Source organism: Hyperoodon ampullatus (genome assembly GCF_949752795.1).
Source record: "Hyperoodon ampullatus genome assembly, chromosome: 13".
In the NCBI taxonomy this organism is placed as follows: Eukaryota; Metazoa; Chordata; class Mammalia; order Artiodactyla; family Ziphiidae; genus Hyperoodon; species Hyperoodon ampullatus.
Genome location: NC_136926.1, coordinates 72,440,658 through 72,454,059, shown reverse-complemented (window position 1 = coordinate 72,454,059; position 13,402 = coordinate 72,440,658). Strand labels below are relative to the sequence as shown.

The window sequence follows — 13,402 nt, the reverse complement described above, 5'->3', positions numbered from 1 at the left end:
ATATACTTATTCTAAATATTTGATTTTGGATAGAACAGGATTTTATGATTAGGTACGAATTACAATATACTCATTAGATTTGACGTTATTTCACTTCCTTTCATGTGTTTTCATTAACAAGCATATTACAAGTACATTAATAAGCATAAACCAAAGAGAGGTAGTTTAGCTATTGAGAGGTTTTAAGGTTTTATACTGTACTGTAATTTATTTCATATGACATAAATAAAATGTAAATTACTCAAAAGTTAATTATAAGTGTTAAATATGAACACTTTTTATATTTCTTTTTTTTTTTTTTTTTTGGCCACACTGTGCAGCTTGTGGGATCTTAGTTCCCTGGGACTAAGAAATATTCACACTCAAGCAGATCCTAGCTTGTTTCTAACCCTGTTCTCCCACCACTGCTAGCCTCGGCACACGCTGCACTATCTCACTATGCCCGTACACCATCCCCACCCACATCTGCATGTGGTGTTGTCTTTGCCTGGGATGTTCTTGCCCACTTTTCTTCCTGATGTCAAGCCTCTACACAAACGGCTCTTCAGAAGAGCCTTCCCAACAAGTCTGCAGGTCAGCTCGTCCTCCTAGGTCTCTGTCGCACTCAGCTCACACAGTCTAGTCGAGCGCTCACCACAATGAACCGCACACTTGTCCCCCACATCAGAGCAGGAACTCCTCAGTGCCACAGTCTGTTGGGTGTGGGTGTGACTAATGCACTCTCCAACTGTTCTCACGCGTGGCCCAGCTTGTCGTACGCACTCAGTGTGTGCTGAATGAATGCAACCAATCAATCAATCAGGAGTATTAAACAAGTGCATGCTGAATACCTATTGAGATAAATGTTTTCAAACATGTTGCTCATTTAACTTCATTACAACCTTATTACACCCCTTAAAGTTAAAAACAAATGGAAGCTCAGAGGTCAGTCAGTCACACAGGTCTCATAGGTCGTCAATGGTTAGGGTATGGCAGGAAGCCCAGGTCCTCCTGTATGTGCCTGACGTTTGAACCTAGACATCAAGAGGTTCTCAGCGTTCGTTCTGTAGAGACTCTAGAGATGGAGGGGTGGGGGTGAGGGAAAAAGTGAGTCCACCGACATTAATCAACCTTCGAACACTGGTTCGTTCACAGTAGTTCAGTGAACACTCTGTGCTGGGCACTGGAAGCACAAGCAAGAATATCAAGTGGTCCTTGGAGGAGCTCTTAGCCTGATATAAAGCAGTGGGTCTCAGCCAGGGGTGATTTTTCCCCCCAGCCCCAAAGGACATTTGGCCATGTCTGCAGACATCATTGTTAGTCACAATTAGAGAGGGTGCTAATGGCCAGTGGGTAGAGGCCAGGGATGCCGAGAAACATGTTACAATGCATGGGGCAGCCCCCAGAACAAAGAATTATCCAGCACAAAATATCAGTAGTGCTAAAGTCAAGAAACCCTGATACAGAGAAATAGCCATGTAAACAAGTTTATCTCCTTGCTTCCATATATTGGTACAAGACAATAAGTACCAGGATGGAAACATAAGCCAAGTGCCAGAGAATCTGAGAAGATTCAACTGACTCTGCTAAACTCAGCAGCATTACCTGAAAAAATTCAGAACCTCTGCGGAGATAATGGTCATAGAACTGAGGCTCCTGAGATGAGTGGGGGTTAGCTAGGTGACGGGCTCAGAGGGCAGGGGGCATGGAACAAGGCCACTCCAGACACAACAAATAGTAAGTACAGCTGACCCTTGAAAAACTCGGAGGTTACATGCATCAACCCATCCGTGCAGTCAAAAATCTGCGTGTAATTTATAGTCGGCCCTCCAATATCCGCGGTTCCTCCATGTCCACAAATACAACCAACACTGGATTGTGTTGTACTGTGGTGCTTACGACTGAAAAGAAATCCACATATAAGTGGACCCACACAGTTCAAACCCGTGTTGTTCAAGGGTCAACTGTATATACTACATTTACTGAAATACAGGTGAAAAAGACTGGGAACCAATTTACGTTAGACTGTAAAAAACGAAAATCCTGATTTATGATGATGAATCCCCTCCTTTTGTCTCTTTTTTCTACCTCTTCCTTTATACCCATCCACTCCCCTGAGAAAATGTTAAGTTTCACCAAGGCTAATTGCTGCTAGGTGATTGTTACTGAGGTGTGACTGTGATTAAGAAAAACAGGTATCTTTACACAAACTAAGAAGAGAGAGATGTGTGGAAGACAACGGAAAGACCTCTGAATACACAGGCACACCTGAGAGCCACTGTGGGTTCGGTTCCAGACCACCACCATAAAGCGAATAAGATCACAATAAAGTGAGTCACATGAATTTCCTGGTTTCCCGGTGCATATACAACTTATGTTTACACTATTCTGTAGTCTATTAACTGTGCAATAGCATGTCTAAAAAGTGTACCTACCTTAATTAAAAATACTTTATTGCTAAAAAATTGTTAACCATCATCTGAGCCCTCAGGAAGTCGAGATCTTTTTGCTGGTGGAGGGTCTCCTCAACATCGGTGGCTGCTGACTTTATCAAGGTGATGGCTGCTGAAGGCTGGGGCAGCTGGGGCAATCTCTTAAAATAAGACAACAGTGCAGTTTGCTGCGTCGATGGACTCTTCCTTCCATTAACGATCCCTCTGTAGCAGGCTATGCTGTTTAATAGTATTTTACCCACAGAACTTCTTTCAAAATTGGAGTCAATCCTCTCAAACCCTGCTGCTGCTGTATCAACTAAGTGTATGTCCTAGTCGAAATCGTTTGTTGTCATTTCAACAATCTTCAAAGCATCTTCACCAGCAGATTTCCTATGAAGAAACCACTCCTTCCTCATCTGTTCAAGTTCTATCATGAGGTTGCAGCAATTCAGTCATATCTTCAGGCTACACTTCTAATTCTAGTTCTCTTGCTAGTTCCACCACATCTATAGTTACTTCCTCCACTGAAGTCTTGAACCTCTCAAAGTCATCCATGAGGGTTGGAATTAACTTCTTCCAAATTCCTATTAATGCTGATATTCTGACCTCTTCCCATGAATCACAAACGTCCTATGGCATCTAGAATGGTGAAACCTTTTCAATTTACTTTGCCCAGATCCATCAGAGGAATCACCACCCGTGACGGCTATATCCTCACAAAATGTATTTCTTGAATAATAAGACTTAAAAGTCGAAATTACCCCTTGATCCGTGGGCTGCAGAATGGATGTTGTGTTAGCAGGCATGAAAACAAGATGAATCTCACTGTCCACCTCCATCAGAGCTCTTAGGTAACCACCAGGCGCACTGTCAACGAGCAGTCATATTTTGAAAGGAATCATTTTTTTCTGAGCAACATGTCCTAATGGCGGGCTTAAAATATTCAGTAAACCATGTTGTAAACAGATGTGCTTTGTTGTTCCATTTACAGAGCACAGGCAGAGTAGACTTAGCCTATTTCTTAAGGGCACTAGGGTTTTCAGAATGGTATATGAGCACTGGCTTCAGCTTCAAGTCACCAGCTGCACTAGCCCCTATCAAGAGAATCAGCCTGTCCTTTGGCACTTCGTTTTTTTTTTAAACACATGCCTGTAATCACTTTTATTTATTTACTTATTTATTTATTTTTGGCTGTGTTGGGTCTTCTGTTGCTGCGTGCGGGCTTTCTCAAGTTGCAGTGAGCGGGGGCTACTCTTTGTTGCGGTGCACGGGCTTCTCACTGTGGTGGCTTCTCTTGTTGAGGAGCATGGGCTCTAGAGCACAGGCTCAGTAGTTGTGGCATGTGGGCTCAGTAGTTGTGGCACACGGGCTTAGTTGCTCCGCAGCATGTGGGATCTTCCCAGACCAGGGCTCAAACCCACGTTCCCTGCATTGGCAGGCAGATTCTTAACCACGGCGCCACCAGGGAAGTCCTCCTCTGGCACTTTGAAGCCAAGGTACTAAGTTCTCCTCTCCAGCTATGAAAGTCCTAGATGACGTCTTCTTCCAAAAGAAGGCTGTTTCATCTGTTGGAAATCCATTGTTTAGTGTAGCCACCTTTGTAAATGAGAACCTTCTGCAGCGTCTACATCAGTACTTGCACTTTTATGTTATGGAGATGGCTCCTTTCCTTAAACCTCAGTTTGAGAAAATGAAGTTTTCCTTCATGTCAAAGCCAAGTGCCTTCCCTCTGCCACCCTGTCACCGGCTGTGGAACCCAGCTTCATCAGCTGTCTCCTCCCCACCTTGATCATGAACCTGCCTCTCTCTACTGGCTCTTTACCCTTTATCCACAGACACTCTAACCTGTCTTCAAGACTGGATTTCCCTCTGGCTATTCTCCTTCTACTTCCCTTGTCATACCAACTTTTCCAAAGTATTCCACACGGGCTCCTTCTAGTTTCACACCTCCCATTCACTCCTTAACCCACCACAATCACGCTGCTGCCCCCCACATCGTGGGGAGACAGTTCTGAAAAAGGATACCAATGACCTCACTGACACACACGTTTCAATCCTTCTAACACTCAGCTCTTGCGTTTGACACAATTGATTGCTCCACCCTTCTTGAAACACCCGATTCCCTGTTTGCAAGTCAGCACATCCTCCTGGTTCTCCTCACACCACTTCCTCTCCGCATCGTTTCCTCTCCCTCTCCTTCAGGTGGTATCCCGAGAGTCTATCTCAGCCCATTTGCTATCTCTGAAGGATCTCATCTGCTCCCATGGTTTTATTTAATTATTTATTTTTTTATTTTTGCGGTCCGCAGGCCTCTCACTGCTGTGGCCTCTCCCCTTGCAGAGCACAGGCTCCAGACGCGCAGGCTCAGCGGCCATGGCTCACGGGCCCAGCCACTCCGCGGCATGTGGGATCTTCCCGGACCTGGGCACGAACCTGCATCCCCTGCATCAGTAGGTGGACTCTCAACCACTGTGCCACCAGGGAAGCCCTATCATGTATTTTTGATACAATTTTTTTTTGCTTTCTTTATGCTTATATCTTGGTATCTGATTAAACTGTCACACTATCTCTTGTTTTGACATTAAAAGTGTTTATTTGGCAAAAAGGCAAAGAAAATGCCTATTCACAATCCAGCCGAAGATTCTGGCCAAACCCAAGGTCATTACTGAAGAAAAGCAAACTAAATGTATTCAAAAGAACTAGAGCAAATGCTTTTTGGTTAAAGATACACCCAAGCCATCAACAGATGAATGGATAAAGAAGATGTGGCACATATATACAATGGAATATTACTCAGCCATAAAAAGGAACGAAACTGAGTTATTTGTAGTGAGGTGGATGGACCTAGAGACTGTCAAACAGAGTGAAGTAAGTCAGAAAGAGAAAAACAAATACCGTATGCTAAAATATATATATGGAATGTAAAAAACAAACAAACAAAAAAAACTGGTCATGAAGAACCTAGGGGCAAGATGGGAATAAAGTTGCAGACCTACTAGAGAATGGACTTGAGGATACTGGGAGGGGGAAGGGTAAGCTGGGACAAAATGAGAGAGTGGCATGGACATATATACACTACCAAACGTAAAACAGATAGCTATGGGGAAGCAGCCGCATAGCACAGGGAGATCAGCTCAGTGCTTTGTGACCACCTGGGGTGGGGGGGTAGGGAGGGTGGGAGGGAGGGAGATGCAAGAGGGAAGAGGTATGGGGACATATGTATATGTATAACTGATTCACTTTGTTATAAAGCAGAAACTAACACGCCATTGTAAAGCAATTATACTCCAATAAAGATGTTAAAAAAAAAGAATTAAAAATAAAAGAAAACATCACTTTAGCAAAGAAGCCTCAATGGAAAGAAACACAAGAATGAATGAATACAATTCATAAAGCCTAAGAGAAGCAGAAGGTGGAAAGAAAGAAAATGTTAACAATCAAGAAGAAATGAAACTTCTTTTCCTTTGTGGGAGGCAAGCTTTTGGTGGGCACACCTAAAAAGAGATTTGGGGTGAGTGGGAAATTTTTTACACAAAGGGGGAACTGAGCAAATAAATACACTGAAAATACTGGGAGAGGTTTCTCACAGGTGAAGAAGAGAGTTACAACAAGTCAGGAGGGGAGGCTACAGCCAACACTGTGGTGTTTGGTTGGAATTGGAGGTAATGGTGCTAACCCAAGGTATTTAATATATTTAGGAAGATAGAGAGATACTTAAAGACGTACATGTTTGTGTAAGTGTGTATTCATGTAAACATACATTATACTACCTAGCTCTGTCTACTGAAAGGGCCCGGATGCAACGTCATCACAGGAGCAATGAGTGCACACAGCATCTGCGTTCAGTTTCTAATTATTATCCTCCATCGAAGGGAATCACTGGTCACAGAGGCATTTAATAAATGTTTATTCTCCTCCTACAGAGACATTCACTCCTTTGTTTTCTTAAGGCTGGGCAGCTTAGCTAAGTCTCCTTAATTTTATTAACAATTAGACAACAATTAGTGTAATATAAAGTTTTTGTCTTAATAACCATTTAGAAGAACCCAAAACTGAACTCATATATACTTCAAAGTATATAATAAATATACAATTAACATATTCATATTTTCTTTTAAAATATTCATTAAACTTTTGGAGCAGAATGTTAAGCAAGTTTAATTGATACTTCAAAGGTCAGGCTTATCATAAGAATTTTTCTAAGGCTGAAAACAGTTCACCAGACAATGCCTGGTACCCTGTACATAACATCATTTGGCTTGTCTCTGTCTGTACCTTACAAGTGCCCTTTTCACAGTGAATCATAAAGTCAATTCAATCAGTACAATTTTTTTTTAACAGAGTGAATTCTGCAAGCAAAAAACACAGAGTATGTTCTCAGCAGGTTATATTTGACTTGTAAATTCCATTCTCTTGCCTAGTTACAAAGAATACAAAGTTACTGACCTTTGCATATATAGTCCATTCATTTTTTCAGGGTTTTGACTAATTAGACAACAGAGAGAGAGATGGAAGGTAAAAGATAAATCATCCTGGTCAATGTTCAATTTCTTCAACCTCATCATTTTTCAATATAAATAGGGTGATTCTGATTGATACAACAATGCCCAAGATGTAACGGGGCCCAATAAAAAATTACACACAGTAGGCCTAATGAATGAATTCCATGGCTGCAAGGGCTTTCTAGTTTTACTAATAAAATCCCATTGGCCCAAGGTGTCCACCAAGATCTCCTCACCAAGAACCAGTGTCTGGCAAATGCTTTGTGGAAAAACTTGTCAAAAAGATCACCTGATATGCCCAGACATTCTTCTTGACATATTCATTTATGCATTCCTCAAATGCCATGACATGCCAGCTATGATCTCCTAGTTATTTATATCTTACAAGTCCTCAAACTTCTAATCCAATATGCTACTTATCCTGAGTTTAATGAGGGATTAAAAGAAAAGAAGAAGATGACTCTACCTTCAAGGGATTATAACCACTTCCTTTTTTTAAAACAGATATCACAGCCTACTCTTCTCTTCTTCCACTGAAAATAATTTGTTATATTCACCTCCCTCTTTTCATCACTACAGATTATATGGAAACAATTTCTAATAAGAGTGAACTTTCCAACTCTATTCTCAACACCATGTCCTCTTCCATGGCCCCACCAATCACTCCCTCCACCAACAGAAGTGTTCAGTGAGCTCCCAAAGCATAAACTCTGCTCTTAACCCTGCAGCCACTGAAGCTACTAATCTATTATTTCTCCAAAAGCAAACTTCTTCCACACACTGTGCCTCCACTTCACCTCATGCTCATTCCTAGCTCGCTGTATCCTGACTTCTTCTTTTTTTTTTTTAATTTGATTTATTTATGGTTGTGTTGGCTCTTTGTTTCTGTGCAAGGGCTTTCTCTAGTTGCGGCAAGTGGGGGCCACTCCTCATCGCGGTGCGTGGGCCTCTCACTATCAGGGCCTCTCTTGTTGCGGAGCACAGGCTCCAGACGCACAGGCTCAGTAATTGTGGCTCTCGGGGCTAGTTGCTCCGCATGTGGGATCTTCCCAGACCAGGGCTCAAACCCGTGTCCCCTGTTTTGGCAGGCAGATTCTCAACCACTGCGCCACCAGGGAAGCCCTATCCTGACTTCTGACCCAACTAATTCTACCAAAACAGCTCTTAATGATGACCAATGACTTTACTAATTACTAACTCCATACGCTCTTTTTTATTCCCCAAGTCTTGATGTTATTTCATTGCTCTAATCGACTGTCAACCTTTACTTCCTTTACAAAGATTTGTTTTCAATTATATGTGTAAGCTAGGCCACTGGAGGTTACTTGTCCAAGGTCACCAACAGGCAGGAAGTTACAGAGATGCAATTGGAACACAGATACGCCTGTGACTAGAACTTGGGCTCTAAACCACTCCTTTGAACTGCTTTTCAAAAATGAAGCAAAGGCCATTCCATGGGGGAACTGTACCCACAACCTTGATATAATAATGCCATCTTCAGATGCAGGGGTCAGCAAACTATGACCCAGGGGCCAAATCCAGCCCATTGCCTGTTTTCATAAATAAAGTTTTATTGGGAGCCAGTCCATTTACATAGTGTCTATAGCTGCTTTAATGCCACTGTAATGGCAGAGTTGAATCATTGTGACAGAAGAAATATGGTCTACAAAACCTAAGTTTTTTTACTATGTAACCCTTTACAGAAAAAAATTTGCCAATCTCTGTTCTAACCAAATGTCCTTTAGGTTCATCATTTGCAAATCTGAGGATAACTAACTCATCTATTTGTAATGAGAATTAAGGAGAACAGCATATCTGGAATAATCTAATGATAGTAGGCACCCCAAAATGTCAGCTGCAGTCGAATTCAGGAACTCCATTACAGTGGTCATTTAGGAAATAAAATCCCATCCCTACTCTACCCCAGCATCGTATCATTCCTTTCTTGGAGGTTGTTTGCTCCCACCACATGTACCCCATCTCTCAACACTACACAGAAGAGGCAAATGTCTCCTGTTACAATCAACTTCAAAGCCTATGCCATGAGTTGTTTACTTCTGTTAACAGCTCCACCATTCCCCCTTTACCCAGGCTTAGATCTTGGAAATCAACCTGTATGTCTCAAATCCTCTCTTGCTCATTTGTGAAGTCCTATTTATTCAACCTACACAACAGCTTACAAGTTATCCCTCATCTACATTTCCACTGCCTAATCCTTTCCAGTTCCCACACCTCTCACTGTATCATCCCAGGAGCATCACAATTCATTTCCCAAGTCAACATTTATAAAGTGGTCTGCATATAAGTGTCAGACATGGCAAAATCATTCTTAAGCAAACAAATACCTCCTTTTAAGACTACACAATATTGTGTCATTACTCATTGAGTTAAGTCCTCGGCTTTCTATTTGAGTTGATTCCACATGACTCCAATCTACACTTGCAAACTAACTTCACACTACATTTCCTGGGTACTTGCTATGCTCCATATACTATGTTAAGCACTGGAAATAAAAGGGGGAGAAACTCAACCCCTGTCCTCAAGAAGCTCAACAAACAAACAAAAAAATACCACACACAAAGTGAAGTGTTTTAGGAAAGGTCTGAACAGAAAGGTGTGAGCCCAGAGAGAATGCAAGAACTATTTCTGCCACCGTGGACAGAAGGGATGAGGGTTGAGGCTGACTTCCCCATTCTCAAAGAGGAGAGACATTAAAGAAGAAAACTGGGGAGGGGAAAAGAAAGACACAAAAGTAGGATGTAGGATCTTCACCATTTCTCAACTTTTTTTCTGCAAAGCGGTGCTTTTAATCCAGAGGCAATTTTGCCCCCCAGCAAGCATTTGTCAATGTCTAAAAACCTTTTTGACTGTCATGCTTAGGGGAGAGGGAGTGCTATGTGCATGCAGTGGGTAGAGGAAAAATGTTTCTCTGACATCCTATGATACAAAGGACAGTCCCCCACAGCAAAAAGTTATCCAGCCCAAAAGGTCAATAGTGCTGGGGTTGAGCAACCCTGGCCTAGAGCCACAAGAAACAGGAGTAAAGGAGGGGGTGGAAGTTGAGATAATTTCAGGATGTTTGAAAATACAGAGATGGCAAGGAAGGAGAATGAGTTATGCTGGGACCAACGTGCCCACCAAAACCAAACGGAGAGAATGCAAAACTGAACAGAGGGCAAAGTACCTAATAAACACTCCACATCTAGAGTCTCATGAATAGGGAGAGATTTGACTGTCAAGTCAAAACAATCAACTGTGAGGGGAATGAAGAAGAGATGGGCAAAGAGGCTGCAGCAGAGGCTATCAGCACTTTGTTACACATGATCCAATTCAACAAATATTTATTGCACAGCTGCTAGGAGACGTCATGGGGAAAACACAGAGATGAGATAAATAAGTCATAATCCCTGTCTGCAAGAAGACTGGATTTCATAGAGTCACAGATGTATAAAACAAACTACAGTTACCAAGGAGGAAAGGATGGGGTGGGGGGTGGATAAATTGGGAGATTGGGATTGACATATATACACTACTATATATAAAATAGATAACTAATAAGAACCTACTGTATAGCACAGGGAACTCTACGCAATACTCTGTAATGACCTATGTGGGAAAAGAATCTTAAAAAAGAGTGTATATATGTATAAATGATTCACTTTGCTGTACACCTGAAACTAACACAACATTGTAAATCAACTATACTCCAATAAAAATTAATTTTTTAAAAAAGAAGACTGGATTTCAGTAGGGAGAATTAGGTAAGTATATATGTTATTATAACACAAGGAGAAATATAAGATACATGTCATAAGTGGAATACACAGGGTTTTGAGTACACACACCTTCCAAAGATTAGATGCAATAATAAAGGATAATTCTACTTAACACCTTCTTGCTCTTCCAGTGAAAGAAAAAAAAAAAATCACAGGACAGTAAATTATCTTTGCTTGTAAAGCTGTATATGTCTGGCATAATTAACCTAATTAACAATGTAAAATATTTGTTACTTCCAAATAGCCCAGGTGCTAACACTACTCTAACAAGGGAAAACAAGGATACTTTATATAGAGTATTCCCATAGAGGTTTCACTTTCCGTTGAGAGACCCATGAAAAAAAATCAGATCCAATACCCTAGAGTAAGTCTTGTACCACTGAGAGGCTCTTAGTTACGTTTTGGTTACTATTTTTTTCAACTTTGCGTGGGCTTCATTTCTCTTGAGGTTAGAAAGCCATCCAGAGGATGGCTCTTTAAATATTCCCCTCAGAAGGAGACTCTAAGTCAACATGAGAAAATAGTTCGAGAAATCCCTAATGGTCCAGCCAACATACATTTTTCATAAAGTGATTATCCTCCTGCAGCCTCAGCTTCCTAAGCCTTTTCCTCTCCTATAATTGTTTTCCTTGTAGGCCAGGCAACAATTACCACTGCTACAAGACTGAGGAGGTTCACGAGCAATATATTTTACAATACATAAGTGTACTGTCCCTGATATCTGGTGCTTTTATCACTAATTGCACTATAAAATGTGCTATTAACACAGGGACAAACAAGATTGTAAAAATCACATAATGGACCATGACCACTTACAAAAGCCATTCATAAATGTTACTGTACCACTTACTTTTCTTTAATTTTCTAGTTATATAATTATTTTTCCAAATTTTTACTTCTAGGGGATACCAACAAGAAAAAGAATAAATTTGGGAACTACAAAACATACATGCTTGTGCTTGAATGTATTGTTTTATAAGTTTGCTCAACATTAAAATTATATAGAACATCAGACAATGTGCTATGAATACTGAATTCCTAGGGAACATCCACATGACCTCTTCAAAGAAATTATACGCATGGCAAATGCCTTTAAGCCTGACTTCTATTCAAACTTTAGAGCATGGAACAGAAAGCATGAAAAACAATCACAGAAGGATTTCACAATTCTAATCTATGAAACATACAATATAACAAAGCCAATAACACATTAATATTTGGGGGAAAGACAGAATGATCAAATATTACTGCCAATTACTTGAGGATATGGGTCAGTGGAGCTGCCTATAGTATTTCCTATGTCATTAGCACTCACTAATTCATGGGCAAATTTTCAAGTTTGTACATGACCCTTTCAACCTCTTTGTTATTTATTCCACATCTCACCATCTAAAAAATAGGAATCAGGTATAAGAGAGAATGAAAATAAAGGTATTTGGTTACCCATTCATAATTCTAATGAATTCTAAGATGGAAGTAGGAATTTGAAGTAGTGATTCAGATAAAATACTGGGATCATCTCTAGGATTCATTTATCCATTACCAGAGACAAACTAGTTCTAATAATACCACAGAACACAAATACCACAAACAAAGAAGTGACTAGTCTCTACAAAACTAAACACAAGTAGCCAATTAATGAACTGGGGTTGACTGTTCTTCTTTTAGTAGGAAAATCTTCTGTTAACTGAAGAAGTAACTGATGCATTGATTTTAAGTGTCAGTAGGGAAAGTGGGATCGAGCTTCGGTCTTGCAGAAAAATGCCAGCACTTGTGCAACCTCACCATACTTACTCTCACATATTTTCTTATATCTTTAAATGGCCTAACCCTAATAAAATCAGAACCTACTTTTCAAATAAAAGATAAGCCACAATTAGAAACATCCGAATTATGCCTAAATTGTTACTTTTTTCTCCTGAAGATATTAGCTCGTGCTCAACCTTTCTACAGGAAGACCGTCAGAAAGTCAGAAAGACAGATTATACATAAAACGTTTGCTCTAGTTTCAGAAACTGAAGTCACTTAAGTCTGTTGGAATCATTTTAAAATAGTTTGAATGGTAAGAACAAGTCACTTTTTCAGAACGCCAAATAGGTGAAATACTTAAAAACTGTGTTGGAAAACCTAAATAAAAATCAGAAGCTTATTTTTCACCCGTGTCATCTCCCAAAAATGATTCCCTAAGACGTGCCAAAGCTGCATTATTAAATGAAGTTGAATGGGGACACGTGAGCCCACATACAAAACTTACTTTGTCAGATGCCTCCGAAGCCAAGAGGTTAGTTGCAAGAGTTTGTAGCTTATGATGGGCCATGTTTTTAAGAGCAGCAAGACTGCGTCGTGTCATAGCTTGTTTTAAGTTGACTGCTGGGTGGCTAAGTGAGTCAACGGCAGCAGGAGCTGCTTCATCACAAGCATTCAGTATCTCTACCGCTGTGATCCCCATCACACACCGGTCCAGTGCGCCTGGAAGACATATATATTCACAATCATTACACAACTCTGGAAGACTCTAAGTCATTTTTTAGGAAAGGAAAATGCATGGACATTTTTTAATGTAGGAATATGTTTTATCAGTGCCTCCCAGAAACATTTTCTTGTTTATTTCCTTCCTCTAATGATCTTCCATGTAGCATTACCTTAATCATTTCCTTTTCCGTAAGGCCCTACCACAACTTCCCAATAAACTCAAGTTCAGAGCCAAGAT

At 40.6% G+C, this 13,402-nt stretch overlaps 1 protein-coding gene across 2 annotated transcripts in view; it reads right to left on the bottom strand.

The window, feature by feature from the left end:
- The window catches only part of WDR7 (WD repeat domain 7), a gene marked incomplete at both ends in the record, with an annotated part of 335,367 nt that overhangs the window by 269,214 nt on the left and 52,751 nt on the right, over positions 1-13,402 (bottom strand). For both annotated transcript variants that reach the window (XM_079717825.1, XM_079717826.1), the window contains one exon: positions 12,947-13,161. In XM_079717825.1, the coding sequence (XP_079573951.1) occupies positions 12,947-13,161 (215 nt within the window). The remainder of the gene's footprint in view (positions 1-12,946; positions 13,162-13,402) is intronic.